At 34.7% G+C, this 18,385-nt stretch overlaps 2 protein-coding genes and 1 pseudogene across 2 annotated transcripts; 2 read left to right on the top strand and 1 right to left on the bottom strand.

Annotated features, from left to right (window-relative positions):
• The first annotated feature begins 4,102 nt into the window (after positions 1–4,102).
• On the top strand, positions 4,103–5,742 carry LOC107706587 (granulins-like). The gene is made up of 5 exons (XM_016510341.1): positions 4,103–4,181; positions 4,276–4,458; positions 4,550–4,687; positions 5,083–5,212; positions 5,367–5,742. The coding sequence occupies exons 2-5, from the start codon at positions 4,276–4,278 to the stop codon at positions 5,378–5,380; spliced, it is 465 nt and encodes a 154-aa protein (XP_016365827.1). The 5' UTR covers positions 4,103–4,181; the 3' UTR covers positions 5,381–5,742.
• A 6,271-nt stretch (positions 5,743–12,013) lies between these two features.
• Positions 12,014–13,457, top strand: LOC107706588 (EF-hand calcium-binding domain-containing protein 1). The gene is made up of 6 exons (XM_016510342.1): positions 12,014–12,118; positions 12,297–12,452; positions 12,784–12,888; positions 12,980–13,131; positions 13,209–13,313; positions 13,397–13,457. The coding sequence occupies exons 1-6, from the start codon at positions 12,043–12,045 to the stop codon at positions 13,445–13,447; spliced, it is 645 nt and encodes a 214-aa protein (XP_016365828.1). The 5' UTR covers positions 12,014–12,042; the 3' UTR covers positions 13,448–13,457.
• On the bottom strand, positions 13,347–16,110 carry LOC107706589 (RNA-binding protein 48-like; annotated as a pseudogene).
• Positions 16,111–18,385: the final 2,275 nt, after the last annotated feature.

Genomic DNA, 18,385 nt, shown 5'->3' on the forward strand with positions numbered 1-18,385 from the left:
CCTCCCTCAACTCTGAAACAAGGCTGAATCCAGCTTCTTATTTGCAGCTTCTTATTGACACTATCCGTTCCACCTTAAAAGACGCAATACTTCAGTATCTGTTAGCTTCTTTTTCATGCTCAACTTAGGGACCATCCGGGTTTTCTCTCTTCTTTGTGTTGCTTTTGTGTCTATTTTCAGAATAAAAGTATAATAAGTTATAAGTAAGTAGTGATTAAGTATAATAATGTTCCTGTGGCTCAGTGGTAGAGTGGGTTCGATTCCCAGGGAACACACATACGGGTAAAAAATGTATAGCCTGAATGCACTGTAAGTCGCTTTGGATAAAAGCGTCTGCTAAATGCATAAATTATTATTAATTAATAGACTATTTTGAAACGGAAATAACTCTGCTATATCAGCAAAAATGGACTGTAAAAATATAAAGGTATACATAAAATATAATTACAGTATTTTTAAATTATTGAACATGTCATCAGCTCTACTTAGGAATCGTGTTTTTTTTTTCTACGTTAATTAAAAAATAATAATTTAAACAATTATTGCAAATTTCAATATCCTATGGTATGAAGGTTTTGAGTGAATTTTTTGAATGGTTTCACGGTTTCAAAAAAAAAAAAGTATATATATATATATATATATATATATATATAACGCAGGAAAAACTGTCTTTAACACTGATAATAAATATTGTGATAAAAACACTTGATCACACCAAATCAGCATAATAGGATGATTTCTGAAGGATCATTTGACACTGAAGACTGGAGTAGCCTAATGATGCTGAAAATTCAGCTTTGCCATCACAGGAATAAATTGCATTTTAAAATGTTTTCATATAAACAAAAGTCATTTTAAATTGTAATATTACTGTATTTTTTTATCAAGTAAATGCAGGCTTGGTGAGCATTAGAGACTTCTTTCTAAAACATTAGAATTCAAACTTTTGACCGGTATGTAATCACTAATACAAATATATAATAATATGATAGAAAAGAAACTGCAAACAAACCTAACAAACAAAGCAGCTAAATAATGTGGGAACCAACTGGTGCTAAATGACCACTAAATTCAAAGTTTGTATTAAAAAGTGAAGTGTGAAGTGGCTGGCAGTTAGGCTATAGTGTTGCAATTCTATAAGGAAGTTATACATTTTGCATAATATCTCTATCAAGAGCTTTAATGGCAAATCCTCTTTATGTTCCTATTTATGGGGAAAATAAAAGAAGTACAAATGTTGAACTGATCAATTTATTGAATGGATGGAGTCAGAAAGATAATGAGGTTTCACAACCAGATCCTTATAAAATGTTATGTTTCATAAGCACTGTTGAGTCGTACAAGTACATTCACAAATATTATTAATCATTCACTATTTCAATATCATTATTCATAAATATTTTCCCTGAGAGACATTTAATTATATACTCCACCATTCAAAAGTTTGGGGTCAGGAAGAAGAAGATGAATGATGATGATGAAGAAGAAAGAAAGAAAGAAAGAAAGAAAGAAAGAAAGAAAGAAAGAAAGAAAGAAATGATAAATTATACAAAATAATACTTTTATTCAGCAAGGACAATTAAATTGATATAAAGTGACAGAGAAGATGTTATGCTGATATTTTGTTGATATAATATTATAAAATGTTACAAAGATTTCTGTTTCAAATAAATGCTTTTCTTTTCATTTATCAAATAAATCACAGGTTCTACCGAAATATTAAGCAGCACAACTGTTTTCAACATTGATATTAAGAATATAATAAGAAGTTTGATAAGAACATTGATATTAATGTTTCAGCATTTTTCAGCAAATCATTTTTTAAAATACATTTTAAAATTTATTAAAATAGACAACTGTAATTATAAATTGTAATAATATTTCATAATATTACTGTTTTTACTGTACAATCAAATAAATTCAGCATTGCTATAGGCATAAGATACATTGGAAACATGGGGGGGTCTTACCGACCCCAGACTTTTGAATGGTAGTGTAATTTGAGAGATGATAATTTACACCTTCCTGCCTTCCATAACACATAACAAGAAAAACATGTAAAACAAGATAGACTTCGGTGCAAATGTCTTGAGAAGAGATAATGTGGTCATATGAGATCATATGGTCCATAATACACACACACACACACACATATATATATATAATATATATATATATATTAGTTTGCAGGACCAAATAATCTTGAGTGTTAAAGTGTTAAAGGTAAACAAAAGTTAACCTGTTTGCTGTATGCAGTGGTGAGGCGCTGTGATTGAAACTTCATTCAAGCTGTGTTTGGATTAATAATAGACAAAGTTTAAAAATATGGCAGAAAAAAATTAGAAATAAATTTTGCACTTGATGTACATGAGGTTGCGTAACAGACTGACAACCTCAAGACAGTAACCATGGAATCTAAAGGTTAAATATGCCCTGTATGTGTCATATGTCATATGTCCCTGTATAGAAGTCAAAGAAAAAAACAACAACTACAATCTGCATTAAAAAAGTGAAGTGAAAGTGTAGGCAGTTGGTGTGGTTTTGAAATATATGTTTATTTTCCAAACGTTACATAATAAGTGAATGGGAACCTCAGTTTAAAAATATCTGGTTTGCAAATGCTGTGTCAGAGCTGGGAAATTTTTATTTTAGAAATCATTTTAATGCAATCTTCTCAACTCGCTTAGCATAAATGCAAAATAAATATTTGTTCAAACTTTACTTGCTAGGACATTTTAATCAGACCTGGAATCTTATGACACACATGCAAACATATCGCAGGATCAAATACTATATGATGCCAAGGTAATGGAAACAATGCAACCAGTAACGCACCCTATGTTATAATGACATGCATACTTGTAGTGTACATACTTGTACATACTCGTATGATTTTAATCTGATTGCATTTTAACTTACACACAACTATATGATTTAATCTCATTTTCCGGCAGTAATAAAACATGATTGAATATTTTCAAGCTGCAAATAAACAGTGTACAATAAAAAGGCATATGACTTTTGAAACAATTTTGAAACAATTATTTTAAACAGAAAAAAAAATTACGGTTCAAAACACACTCCATGGCATGTTCTCGATTACAGTAAAGTCATTTCAATTTCTCTTCTTTGTAAAAAGAAACAATAAATCCAAATTAACATGCATTTCACCAGCTGAAGAAGAGACTATAGGCAAAACAAGCAACAGTTAAAAATGGCAGAATTAAATGCTTTTCTAAGGATGAGACCAAGAACTTGGTGATATCTATGGGTCGTAGAGTCACTGCTGTGATTGCATGCAAGGGATTTGCAGATAAATACTAGCTTTCAAACTTTTACATTTGCTTTAAGTTAAATTGTCCCAATACTTATATGAGATAGAGGAATGAAACTCTAAAAGTGCCTTTCTTCTTGGTAAAACATGTATGAGCTGAAACAGCCAATAATAAAACATGACATTTTTAAAAATCATATTTACTGTTGTCTTGACTCCACAGCAAAAAGAGCAATTTTGCCTTCACTGTTCCATTACTTTTGGAGGGCACTGTAGATATAGATATTTATGTTTGTAAAATAAATATACAGAAAACTCAGATCTGTCAGTGGCTCCAAAGTAATGTAAACTTTATGCAACAAGTAATGCAAAAGTTTGGCTTTTCTTTTTAAAGAATTTAATACTTCTTTCAGCAAGGACACATTAAATTGATTGGTAAAATGATTAGAATGATTTCTGAACAATCATGTGACACTGAAGACTGAAATAATGGCTGCTGAAAATTCAGGAATAAGCACAGGAATAAATTACATAAAAAAATATATTCAAAAGTTATTTCATTGTAATAATATATTTTTTAACTGATTGATTAATGTTAATTACTAATAACAAATACATTTTTAAATATATGCGTTTGGATGTGAGGAAGTGATCCTCTCACTACCTCTGTAAGGTTCTGCCTTACTCTCATATCCTATTACATTACGATCATACAAAAAAACTTATGTATGTTCAGAAACTCATAAAGTGGTATCTAAATGTCCTGGTTAAAATTTGACTGAACAGATTTCCTGTATTTACAGTAGGAGGAGCCATGTGTACATATATAAGAGGTACAGTCAGAACATCACAGGACAGCACAGCCAGCAGCAAAACAATCCACACCAGAGGAGACCCAGACAGCAAGGTAAATGTTCTGATTCTCACCGTCAGGAAAAAAGAAAGAAAGAAAAAAAGCTATAATAATATAAGTTATAAAAAAATTCCTTGAATGTTTTCAGATGGTTCCAGTGTTGATGTTACTCATGGCAGCTCTTGTAGCTGCAGATGAGCCAATGATGGATCTCTCAGAGCCAGCGGAGTCTGCTTCTGTGGTCCACTGTGATGCTACTACTGCATGTCCTGACGGAACAACGTGCTGTCTGAGTCCGTATGGTGTGTGGTACTGCTGCCCATTCTCAATGGTCAGTGAATCAGTAAAATGTATAACTTTTTTTATACTCTATTAAGTTATGTTTCATGTTTAACCTTTGCTCATTCTTCCCACTCTTTCAGGGTCAGTGCTGCAGAGATGGAATTCATTGCTGTCGTCATGGTTATCACTGCGATTCGACATCGACCCATTGTTTGAGGGGGTGGTTGAGACTGCCATCTTCTCCCAAGCCGGCCACCAAAGCTATCCAGAAACCTCAGGTGAGTCAGCACTCTGTATATGACGCTAAATAATGCGAACTATGCAACCAGTAACTCAAAATATGCAACTAGTAATGCAACCTATCACGAAAACAGTGGTTACAATGACCTACATGCATGACAATCAAATTACTTTTAATCACAATTTCCGCAGTAAAATATTTTCAAGCTGCAACTAATAAACAGTATACAATAAAAAGGCATGTGACTTTTGAAGCAGTTGAAGACGTTTTCAGGGTTCAAAACACATTCTGTAGCACGTTCTCAATTACAATAAACAGTCACTTCAATATCGTCTGTATCGTCATTGTTTGTAAAATGAAACAATAGGACAATGACTTATTATTATTCAAACATATTTATTTAAGCTGCATATTTGTTTATCTTTGTTGCAGTCTGTGCCCTTTGACCAGGCTCTTAAATGGCAGAGCCAGACAGAGACAGTTCATTGTGATGGAAATCTCTACTGCCCAACTGAGCAGTTCTGTTGCAAGACTGCAGCAGGCCAGTGGGGGTGCTGCAGCGGTAAAACAAACTTTATGCTGCTATCATAATCATGACACTTATATAAATTTAGACGAACATAGGTTTTAATTTAACCCATAAATATAATAAAAACTCATGCAATGTAAAGTTTTGTGTTTGCTCATGTTATTATTTGTATTTCTTTCTTTTATAGAGATGGTGGTGTAAGTAAACAAACCCTGTGACTTGGTTGCAGCTCTTATCAAAGACTGTCAAAGTGCAAGAGGCTTTTGTCACACTTTCACTCCACATGGACTTTTGTTTTCAGTCAGCACCATTTTCCCTTAGTTAGTTTGTTGTTATGGACACTCATTAGTGTCAGCTGTGTTGGATTTAGCCTGTTTGGATTATTAAAAGCTGCCTGAATCATCATGTGTGTTTATTCTAACCAAGCGTGACAGCTTTCAGATATCAAATACTGTTGAGGGAAAGGAATAATATACATTCAAGCTGAATCAATGCAAAATAAAATTTTAAAGAACTGCAGTCAAATGTCATTGTCCTTTAATAATTAAGTTTGTTTTTGAGAGTGTTTTTTAATTTGTTTATACTTTTTATAATTGATCATGAATCAATCAGTGTTTATGTATGAATCTTTTAAGGCAGTGTTACTCATTATGCGGCTCGCCAAGCTTTACTTTGTGGCTCGCATGGCAGTAAATAATAGATGATATGATCATGCAGTCAATACAGATATTTCATAAAAACATTAAAAACAAGCAGGGCTATAACATAACCCATTAAAAAAAAACTCACACCATGTCTACACCGGACGCGAGTGGCGCGATCCGACAAGTGCGGCTCCCATGAAAAAAATAGTGAAGACCACTGTTTTAAGGGGACAAATTGTCCATTCACTTCAATGTACTTGCAACAGCTTATGTTTTTGACATACTGAAATCTTTTCAGCAACGTTTGTAATAAATTAGACTACCATGCTGCTGTAATACTTAGTGTTGCTGTAGTATGTATATATGCATAATATGCATATTTTCTGTATGCATAATACATACAAATATATTAACGCCATAGTAGTGGAATAAGCTCATGTGACAAAACCAGTGTTGGGTAAGTTACTTCCAAAATGTAATACATTATATATTACTAGTTACTGTCTTTTGAAAGTAATTAGTTACATTACAATATTACTGTGTCTAAATTGTAATGCGTTACACTACTTTTGAGTTACTTTTGAGTTACTTTCACCAAAATATCCACAAAAGTATTATAAAAAGCCAAAATGTAGTTTATTGCTGCTCACATCCAGTGGAGGGTAATGTGGTAGATCTATATAGCATAAAATATTTGAAATCATATTTGTAAACCGGTATGTAGGTCTACATTAATGTTACGTTGTAGTTTAGGTTAAAAAAATATAGTAAGCACAAATCGCATTATTACATTCATAAATAACACCGGTAAATAAAGCGAAATGTTATAATGTACAAATAATAAACACAATACCTAGCCTATAGGCAAATTTGAACGGTTTCAGAAGAAAACAAAAATGAAAAATATAAGTTGCTAAACAAGCCAAAACGAATTAGGCTAATCAGTGGTGGCGCTAGGGCGGGGCTTGACGGGGCCCATAAGAAACTTGCTTAGCCCCGGCACAGCCCCCACCTCCTCCCCAATATTATTACTTTTGTAATGCGTTACTCCCAACACTGGACAAAACATCTATTTTTGGTGATTCAGTGACTCGCTCAACACAAAACACTCTCACTGGTCACCACCTAGTGGATCTTAAAACAAATAATACTGCTGCATTATAAGGCCAAAAATGTAACAAAAATACATGTTTGGCGTTCAGGTCCACCTGGGTTGAAATCATCATGGGCCCCCCAAAAACCAGGGTCCCCGATAATCGCCACCACCTTTCTCCCCTCTAGCTATGGCCCTGATGGCATTTAACTTTCTTAATGTAATTTTATCAATTGAATAATAACATAGTATATTTGACTGTCCCTCATTAGTCAAAACATGCTGTCCCACTCTTGAAACAACCTTTTCTAAAGTGGCATGACAAAGATAGCTTCAAATAGAAAATATGCTTAACACATTTTAACAATATTATTGCAACATTTGATGTACAAATATATTAGATTTTTTTTTATTTAGAACATTGTTTTATTTATAACAGATTTATATCCTTAACATTAATTTAGTCTAAATCTATGCCACTGACCACTGAGTCGACTTCACAATAGGTACTTCCTGTTTGATGATTTTCACAGCCACATTTATGGCATAATTTCCAGAAAGTCAAATAATTTCAACAACTTGACACACCTGCTTGAATTCAGCACCAATCATGTTAACTATAATGTTGTAAAAGAAGATATAAATGCAGTGAAGCTCAGATGTCCCACATTAGTCAGTGTCCCACATTACACTAATCCACCCTCCCTGCCCTCACAATAATCAGATATGCTGAAGTTGTCCCTCTAGTATTTAATATTTTTGATTCTGCTCTGCTGCATTCCATTAAATTCCGCTGTGTGTTGTTAGGATGAAAAAAGTTTAAAAAGTCAAATTTCTAGGGTGGTCTGCCTATGCGGTAAATTCATCATCCTCAGACGTAAAATAGAACAGGGTAAAAACATGTGGCTTTGACAACTGTTTAATTAACACTTGTGGTTAGGACGGTCATTTAGCCTATTAAAATAAAAATATTTGCAAATAGATCAAATGCATTAGTTTGCGATAAATTGTAGTTATTTAACTACTTTTCTTTGTTCATCTCCTTCTAATGTCTTTATGTATTATTTATATCTGCAGGCCACTGTCCTCTAGTTCAACATCAGCGTCTTCTTCAGGATTAGGCTACTAGAAACTTCCAGGCGAGTGTTTTGGAGCTGGTTGGAGCTACAGTCTGTAGAACACCTGCAGGATCCTTTACTATTATCACATACATTAAATATAGCCGCCCGCAAGCGGCGATCATGGGAGTCCAAGCACAACCCATCAAATATGCAAATCAAACTGATGTCAAAAACTTGACATGACGTTGATTTGCTGTAAATTCAATGTCAAACATATTGACTTACATATACTGTACAAAACCAATTTCAGTGTGGGATTAACTTCCTATTTTCACCCAATTACCACTAGAAGACATTGCAATCCAAACTGAATTTAAAGTGATGTTACAGCATCGTCATCAATGACTAATATTTGACGTCAAATTGACATCAAGGTGCCGATGGGAAACGCCTTGTGTAGGGTTAAGGCTAGATGGCATACAGCAAAAACTACTGGGCATGCGCACATCAATATAGCGTATTTTTTCTCACACTGTACAACAATAATGACTATTTTTGCATTATTGTAAGGGGTAGGTTTAGGGTTGGAGTAGGTGTAGGTGTAGACGTTAAAGGTGCCATAGAATGGAAAACTGTATTTACCTTGGCATAGTTGAATAATAACCATTCTGTACATGGAAATGACATACCGTGCGCCTCAAACACCATTGTTTCCATTTTACCATGCGAATCAGAACATAACACCGACTGTGACGTTACAGTCGGGATCACTAATAGTTACGCCCCCAACATTTGCATATACCCGCCCATGTTCTATGCCAGCCGCCAGCCGAACCTGCACAGCCGAATCATCAGAAGTTCTGCAGGTCTGGGATTGTAACGAGTAATAATATTACCCAAATTCTATTAGTAATGCGTTATATTACTGCGTTACAGCAAAAAGTAATATACTACTGTAATATTATTACTTTTGTAATGCGTTACTCCCAACACTGGACAAAACATCTATTTTTGGTGATTCAGTGACTCGCTCAACACAAAACACTCTCACTGGTCACCACCTAGTGGATCTTAAAACAAATAATACTGCTGCATTATAAGGCCAAAAATGTAACAAAAATACATGTTTGGCGTTCAGGTCCACCTGGGTTGAAATCATCATGGGCCCCCCAAAAACCAGGGTCCCCGATAATCGCCACCACCTTTCTCCCCTCTAGCTATGGCCCTGATGGCATTTAACTTTCTTAATGTAATTTTATCAATTGAATAATAACATAGTATATTTGACTGTCCCTCATTAGTCAAAACATGCTGTCCCACTCTTGAAACAACCTTTTCTAAAGTGGCATGACAAAGATAGCTTCAAATAGAAAATATGCTTAACACATTTTAACAATATTATTGCAACATTTGATGTACAAATATATTAGATTTTTTTTTATTTAGAACATTGTTTTATTTATAACAGATTTATATCCTTAACATTAATTTAGTCTAAATCTATGCCACTGACCACTGAGTCGACTTCACAATAGGTACTTCCTGTTTGATGATTTTCACAGCCACATTTATGGCATAATTTCCAGAAAGTCAAATAATTTCAACAACTTGACACACCTGCTTGAATTCAGCACCAATCATGTTAACTATAATGTTGTAAAAGAAGATATAAATGCAGTGAAGCTCAGATGTCCCACATTAGTCAGTGTCCCACATTACACTAATCCACCCTCCCTGCCCTCACAATAATCAGATATGCTGAAGTTGTCCCTCTAGTATTTAATATTTTTGATTCTGCTCTGCTGCATTCCATTAAATTCCGCTGTGTGTTGTTAGGATGAAAAAAGTTTAAAAAGTCAAATTTCTAGGGTGGTCTGCCTATGCGGTAAATTCATCATCCTCAGACGTAAAATAGAACAGGGTAAAAACATGTGGCTTTGACAACTGTTTAATTAACACTTGTGGTTAGGACGGTCATTTAGCCTATTAAAATAAAAATATTTGCAAATAGATCAAATGCATTAGTTTGCGATAAATTGTAGTTATTTAACTACTTTTCTTTGTTCATCTCCTTCTAATGTCTTTATGTATTATTTATATCTGCAGGCCACTGTCCTCTAGTTCAACATCAGCGTCTTCTTCAGGATTAGGCTACTAGAAACTTCCAGGCGAGTGTTTTGGAGCTGGTTGGAGCTACAGTCTGTAGAACACCTGCAGGATCCTTTACTATTATCACATACATTAAATATAGCCGCCCGCAAGCGGCGATCATGGGAGTCCAAGCACAACCCATCAAATATGCAAATCAAACTGATGTCAAAAACTTGACATGACGTTGATTTGCTGTAAATTCAATGTCAAACATATTGACTTACATATACTGTACAAAACCAATTTCAGTGTGGGATTAACTTCCTATTTTCACCCAATTACCACTAGAAGACATTGCAATCCAAACTGAATTTAAAGTGATGTTACAGCATCGTCATCAATGACTAATATTTGACGTCAAATTGACATCAAGGTGCCGATGGGAAACGCCTTGTGTAGGGTTAAGGCTAGATGGCATACAGCAAAAACTACTGGGCATGCGCACATCAATATAGCGTATTTTTTCTCACACTGTACAACAATAATGACTATTTTTGCATTATTGTAAGGGGTAGGTTTAGGGTTGGGGTAGGTGTAGACGTTAAAGGTGCCATAGAATGGAAAACTGTATTTACCTTGGCATAGTTGAATAATAACCATTCTGTACATGGAAATGACATACCGTGCGCCTCAAACACCATTGTTTCCATTTTACCATGCGAATCAGAACATAACACCGACTGTGACGTTACAGTCGGGATCACTAATAATTAAGCCCCCAACATTTGCATATTCCCGCCCATGTTCTATGCCAGACGCCAGCCGAACCTGCACAGCTGCATCAATTGGTTAGCTGGGCCAGTGTGTGTTGTGATTGGCAGCACTCGGCGCCTGGTCGGGAAATGTCATGCCCCTTACCATAGCCGCCTGCGAGCGTCAGTGTAAATATTGCGTCAAAATCAAATCACTCTAAGTTCGTCTGCCTTGGGAAAGCTAGCCTAGCGTGTCTCCGACATAGTGATAACACTCCCTGCCTTCTCTAGTGCAGCTCAACCAGGTCTCATCCCATTCGTCATATTTGTGATATCACAAATCTCGGAAAATATGCATTGTAGTCCAAACGAGTCGTTCGTTGTAGTTTTTTAAAAGTGATTTCTGTTAAATAAAATATCTCCTTTTGAAGTGGACTTTGAGCTTTGTAACTTTGCAGATCTTTTTTATGCTCAAACAGCAACATTACAGACTAACTAAAGTTGAAAAAGTGAAAAAGCATAATAGGACCCCTTTAAACTAAACTGCTAGACTGAATAGAGTAAACTAAACTCATGCAGTTGCATTAAGGTGCTCTGGACATAACTAACATTCAATGCTTTACAAATAGTGCGGTTTCCACTTAGGCCTATGTTGCTGATGCCCGCATTTTATATACAGTATAATTACCCAACGATTTAACTGCGAGAGACAGTATTGAAATATATATATTTTCCCTGTGTTTCCTTCCTGCTGTGTGAGCCACTGAAATGAGCTGCACTGTGAAACAGCCAATCAGAGCAGAGCGCAACATTATTATTCATGAGTCATGACCCTTCCAAATAAGGTAAAAACAGGCCATTGCATTCTAGGGACAAATCCTAGAGTTGTAAATGGACATGTAAAACCGTTTCTGGAGATTTTTTGCCCTTACCCAAGCCACATACCTTCTATGTAGATATCAGAGAACAATTTAAAATATTGTATCAATGCATTCTATGGCACCTTTAATTAAACACAATCTAATAGGTAGAAAATTCAATTTACTGTTAGCTTACGGTTTTAGAGGATACGATGTAAATCAGCTTCCATGTGTTTAGCCCACTGAGATCAGTGGTTTAGCCACGTGTCATCGCGTGCCTTCTGGCCTCGTCACAACATTGGTCCGCCTCCATTACGCGTTTCTATAGCAACATCTAACGAAAGACTTGTGTGAGTAAAAACATGCAGAGAATGTCGGCAATGAACAGGAAATTAATCCAAAACCTCGCCGAAACTTTATGCAAGCAGGTCAAACATTGTAGGTATCTCTACTAATGTGTTTTTTCCTTCTAAAATGTCAGTTAATATTATTCTCATAAAACGTTTGCTAGCAGATATTAGTTCATTACCCGACTGTGTCCTGCATTAAAAATCAGAAGAAAATGCCTTGTTTAGTGACTGTTCAGTCATTTGTCAATACTGTGGTCATGCTGTAGTTAATAAAACAGAGACGGAGTGTCTAATAAGGCTGTTCAACGGTCTGCTGGGAGAGCAGGCAGAGAGAAGAGCGGCTCATGGACTGGACCGGGTCAGGTTTAGAAATATACTGCACAACACATTCGGCATGACCGACGATATGATGATGGACAACGGTAAGTTTCTGATTTGGATGAGAACGATTATAAACCTAGTAGTCTGGTCTGAGTATTGACCTGTAGAGACAACCACTAAAATAATCGAAATTGCATACTTGAATGGACAGTACAGTATATAGAGAAGTGTGTTAAATTCAAATACATACACATATAAAAATATTTACATGATATGTAGATTTACATTAAGTTTGCAGAGTAATAAATATGATATAGTAAATGACTAATATTTGCAGTAGGTTTCTAATTTATCAAATAATATTCAAATAAACTGATTATTCTTCTTATGAGTCTCAGGAGAATATTAACTACTTAATTTTTGTATTGACAGTTTTTCGTGCCTTTGACAAGGACAATGACACCTACATAAGCGTCAAAGAATGGGTGGAAGGTTTGTCTGTCTTTTTGCGAGGCACACTGGATGAAAAAATAAAATGTGAGTTCTCTGTGTCAATTGAATGTGGTGATCATGAATATTATGTACATAATATTTATATACTAATATATATATATATATATATATATAGTCTGTTTTGATGTATACAACCTGCATGGCGACGGATACATCTCACGGGAGGAGATGTTACAAATGCTGAAAGATAGCCTCATCAGACAACCCACTGAAGAGGATCCCGATGAGGGCATTAAGGACATTGTGGAGATAGCCTTGAAGAAAATGGTACTGCTATTTGTCATAAAGCTTACATGTAATATTTTACCATTAAGTATAAAATACATAAGTATTTTTTTTTTCAGGATTATGACCATGATGGGAAAGTTTCTTATTCTGATTTTGAGAAGACAGTCAAAGATGAAAACCTTTTACTAGAAGCTTTTGGCAACTGCCTCCCAGATGCAAAGGTAGAAATCACAAGCAACTATATAACAATTTATTGTAATTTTAAAGGACAAGCTCTCAAATTGTTCTTTAATTTGTTTGGCAGAGCACACTGGCATTTGAGCAACATGCATTCCAGGAGCTACATGGACATTGAAAAGAATCACTTAATTTTTTTTATGGAAAAAAAGATAGTTAAACAATATTTGTGGGTGAAACTGAAATAAATATCTAAAATATTGTTCAATGTGAGACCATGATTGTCTTACTAAATTCTTCTGCGTGGCTTTGCAGTAGGGGTCTTCACTTGTACAGGTTTGACCTGTGGAACAGATGCAACCTAAGAAGAAAAGAAACAACATTTCAACAACATATCACAATATACCATAATTATATATATATATATATATATATATATAGCCTATTTAAATGTTTTATTTTTCAATTTTAGTTATTTTAGTACATTAAATTAAACTAAATGTTGCCTTGGCAACTAGGTGAAAAAAAGTTTATTTCAGTTGTAAAGGTGATGGATTGGCCAAGCATGTCTCCAGACCTAAACCCTATTGAGCTTCTGTGGGTCTCTAACATCCACCAGCTCCGTGATGTCGTCATGGAGGAGTGGAAGAGGACTCCAGTGGCAACCTGTGAAGCTCTGGTGAACTCCATGCCCAAGAGGGTTAAGGCAGTGCTGGAAAATAATGGTGGCCACACAAAATATTGACACTTTGGGCCCAATTTGGACATTTTCACTTAGGAGTGTACTCACTTTTGTGGCCAGCGGTTTAGACATTAATGGCTGTGTGTTGAGTTATTTTGAGGGGACAGCAAATTTACACTGTTATACAAGCTGTACACTCACTACTTTACATTGTAGCAAAGTGTCATTTCTTCAGTGTTGTCACATGAAAAGATATAATAAAATATTTACAAAAATGTGAGGGGTGTACTCACTTCTGTGAGATACTGTATATATACTATAATAACTCTGGTACACAATGTACTTATGTAAGTTACATAATATTTACAACAGGAATGAAACGGACAAACTAACCTTACTCATTGTTTGACGGATCAAACTGGCGGTTACATTTAACGACTGATCCTCCATATCCACCTTGGGCAGCTCTGGTAATTTTGGACCAATCAGAGTCTCAGTTTCAGCTGCTCGTGTGTCTCTGCTCGATTACTCTCTGCTTTCTTCTAGTTTCTGATTGTGATGTTTTGCTAAAAAAAAAAAAAAATGTAGATTTTCTACAGATGTAACTTATTAGGAGACAATTCATATAATTTAAAATACCTGTATTTTGGCTTGCTCTGTTAACATATCTTCTCCTGTCCTGTAACTTTTGCCTCGTCTCTTCCACAGTTTCATACTCGGGGGGCATAGCAGACATGTAACTGACCCCCAAAGAAGCTCTTTTCATCAGTGTGCCGTTTAGCTACCCTGCACAATTCCACATTGTAACGCATGTCACTCCATGAAAAAAAGTGTCTTTTGAGTCTCTCATGAACGATTTTATTTATATATACAAAAATCTGACACCAACTTTTTAAAAGTTTTATTATAGGCATTAAAAAAATTAATCATCCCATTTTTACGGAATTTTAAATTTTAGGTTATCATATTTAGATTAAATAAACATCAGCATTAAATTCTCTTTATAATAATCATCTTGCAGTGTCATGACCTTGAGCAAAAAAAAAAAAAACTTGTAAAATGGTTAAATTAGCTTGTCAAATAAGCCTTACATTGTACATTATGAATATTGTTGGCTCCTTGACAAATTGCTTTTAGAAGTCGCTTTGCATAAAAGCATCTGCTAAACGTGTAAATGCAAATTAAACTGTTTATATATTTATTTTAAAACACGCTTGATACTTATTTAGAAAGGACATATTAAACTACTGAAAAGTGAAAGTAAATATATTTACAATATTACAAAAAAAAAATTACATTTCTACTTTGCATTCATTATGTGCCAGTTTCCACACAAAAAATTAAGCAAAACAAGTATTTACAACACTGATCATAATAAGAAATATTACTTGAGCAGCTAATCAGCATATTTAAATGATTTCTGAAGAATCATGTGACACTGATGACTGGAGTAATGACTGCTGAAAATTCAGCTTAGCTATCACAGGAATAAGTTACATGTTAAAATATATTAAAACAGAAAATAGTTTTATTTTAAATTGTAATAATATGTCACATTATTACTGTTTTAGTGTCTTTTTTCTTATGAAATAAATGTAGCCTTGCCTAGGTGAGCATAAGAGACTACTTTCAAAAACATTACAAAATTAAGTGTGGCACAAGCTCACTTTAAACATGTTTACCTTGCACTCGCCAGCTTCTGGAATTGAAATAAGTAGACTTCGGTGAACTGCTCTGCTGGGTATTCATCCAGCGCCCTGTACTCCTCGATCACTCCATAGAGAGCAAAGAGCTGCACCAGCTCTGTCATCACTCCAATAGCGGGCACTCCTTGAACTATCAGGAACCGAGACTCCAAGTTGATGGTATATACCTGAAATCAGTGATTCAGTCAAAAATATTATTTACTTTGGCTGTGGCTCAAAACCTAGAGAGGTGACTTAGTATACAACATCTTTGTGCATACTGATTAGTACGACATGCTTAAATACGGTGCTCACAAACTAAAACCGTTTATAAAATAAGCCCACCTTGACAGCTTTGAGGCGTCTTCCCTCTCTGTATCTTGGGCGTGTTTGGGCAACATTTTGTTGCTCATGGTGTTTATACACTTTTTGTGTGTCCCATTCAGAAGGATTAGCGACCGAACGGTCCATTTGTGTGGTGAAGTAAGCGACCAAAGAAAACAATTCATAGGTTTTCAAAATACAAGTCTCGTTTTTTTAAACGACCATTTTAATTGTTATTGTGGTGATTTGCAATTGCAGTTAATTTGACATATTAATTCATAATTAAGCAGGGTATGCACCAATTTAATGTCATTTTATTGAACATTTAATAAAGATCACTAAAATGTCATTCAAACTTTTATTAAATGTACTTATCTGTCACTTGGGTGTTCTTTATTAAGTCTAATTGTGTGTTTCGAATCAATTTAAATGTTGTACTTCACCGAAATGGTACGAAACTTCGACTTTTGTCACACATGCTATGTAAACCACTGATCTATAATAGAGAATATAGATCAGTGATGTAAACGCACACATATCGTGTTTCGTGTTCGAAAAGGCTAATCAAGTCACACTTGTTGCCTGTCAGAAACGACCGCCATAGGAAATGAATGGTGGAAAAACAATTAATCTACACACAAATGTGACTCCCAACTTAACAAAAACAAAAGGTTAATTTAATATATATAATATCTAGCCTATGAATATACACTGAGTGTTCTGCAATATTGCATTTATGCTGTTATTAATGAATTTGTCAAAGATCACAGGACTGTTTAACTTGACTTATTTTAAACCTAAACATAAGATAATTCCCTTGGCAATAAATAGACCAACTCAGAGAGGTCCTGCAGTTCAAAACATGCATGTATACCAATGTAGTCTTTAATATAGCCCACTTCACATATAATCATATTTTAATATTTCATAATGACATCAGATTCTAGACTCAAGTTCTTATTTTCATTAACTTCTCATAATTTGCTGATACAAGCATTGAGAAGCATCCCTACTGAATCAAAGAGAAAAATGTCTAAAGATGTTGTATACTCTAACAAAGTTGACAAGGATGATCCAAATGAGTGTCATTTAGGTGAGTTTTCATTGAGAGATTTTTTTCTACTCTTATATTCTCACATAACTGCCTTTTTGTAAATGTACCTGTTCAAGTGAAGAGTGAGTATGAGTACAGTCTATGATCAACAGGCAAATGTTTGCAGTAAAACTTTGAGTTTAGAGGTTCTATTTATGTTGTATGGTTTAGGTAAAAGCAGTATCATGTTAACATGTTAAATGATTATGTTCAAGATCAATTAAAGTGAAATATGGCATATTCTCCGAAAAACAATTAAGTAAATTTAAGGGTACCTTATGGATACACATTACTACTCTAAGGTACTACATAATATGCTCCATTTAGATAGTACAAAGAGGGTACCTTCCCCAGTGACAAGCTGTTATATATTCAAAAGACATGTAAGAATTTCACAGTGGTGTGTTAGCATGTGAATGAGCATGATCTTTTGGATAAGATTGAGGTTACAGCAGATGACAAATGGGGAAGTTGGGTCCAACAGTCATGTTGTTTGTTTTAATAGCCAAAATTTACCAAAAGTGCATGGGGGGGGCATCTGGGTGGTTGCAAGGGCTGGAAGATCTTTTTCTGTTTTCTATTTAATGTGAAGACTATCTTGCAAACTCTCAGTGACCTTCCTAATGTGGAAAAAAATTCATGGCAGGATGTTGTGATGTTCTTATGAAATCATGGTAATGTTAGCATATTAATAAAAGGGTACCGCCCACACGCAGCGCTGGGTGCAAAGCATTACTAAACAATTACTGTAATGTAATTACCCTTCCCTTGAAAAAGTAAAGTAATGGATTGCTCTTATTTTTTTGTAATTAGTTACTTCTGATGTAATTGCATTAAATACTGTATAGACTACGGAACAATTCTGTATAAAACAATAGTTGATTTAACATCAAAATGTAACATCCAATGTTAACATGTATGTTTTAAGGTAATCTTCTCTCTTTACATACTCAGTTTAAGAATAATTTATGCAATTCTATATTATTTGTTTGAAAGAATTAAAAAAAGCAGTCTCATGTCTATCCTTGTACTGTTCAATTAGTCGAGGTTGATATGGGATTTTGAAAGTAATTAGTAATAATAAGCAATGAAAGACTTTTTAAAGAAAAAAAGTAATTAGTAGCCTACAGTAATCTGCTTAAACTGTTGAAGATGTAATTAGTAGCTAGTAACTTTGCTCATTGTGCTTGTTCAAACTATTTTATCAGTATATATGATTAAATAAGTTGTGATTTAGCACAGTAAAACACTCTCTTCTATAAATTCTTGTAAGTGATTCTTCTCGAGCTCCGCAAAAGAGCAAACCGTGCTGTGACTGTGTTCGACTGGTAC

The sequence above is a fragment of the Sinocyclocheilus rhinocerous genome, unplaced genomic scaffold, assembly GCF_001515625.1.
Source record: "Sinocyclocheilus rhinocerous isolate Xijiao unplaced genomic scaffold, SAMN03320098_v1.1 scaffold1497, whole genome shotgun sequence".
NCBI classification, from domain to species: domain Eukaryota; kingdom Metazoa; phylum Chordata; class Actinopteri; order Cypriniformes; family Cyprinidae; genus Sinocyclocheilus; species Sinocyclocheilus rhinocerous.

Bases quoted from the DNA above. Each gene is read 5' to 3' on its own strand.
- LOC107706588 (XM_016510342.1), top strand. From the start codon at position 12,043: ATGCAGAGAATGTCGGCAATGAACAGGAAATTAATCCAAAACCTCGCC. The intron at 13,132-13,208 runs GTACTGCTATTT...TTTTTTTTTCAG, and splicing joins AGATAGCCTTGAAGAAAATG to GATTATGACCATGATGGGAA. The intron at 13,314-13,396 runs GTAGAAATCACA...TTTGTTTGGCAG, and splicing joins ACTGCCTCCCAGATGCAAAG to AGCACACTGGCATTTGAGCA.
- LOC107706587 (XM_016510341.1), top strand. From the start codon at position 4,276: ATGGTTCCAGTGTTGATGTTACTCATGGCAGCTCTTGTAGCTGCAGAT. The intron at 4,459-4,549 runs GTCAGTGAATCA...CCACTCTTTCAG, and splicing joins ACTGCTGCCCATTCTCAATG to GGTCAGTGCTGCAGAGATGG. The intron at 4,688-5,082 runs GTGAGTCAGCAC...TCTTTGTTGCAG, and splicing joins AAGCTATCCAGAAACCTCAG to TCTGTGCCCTTTGACCAGGC.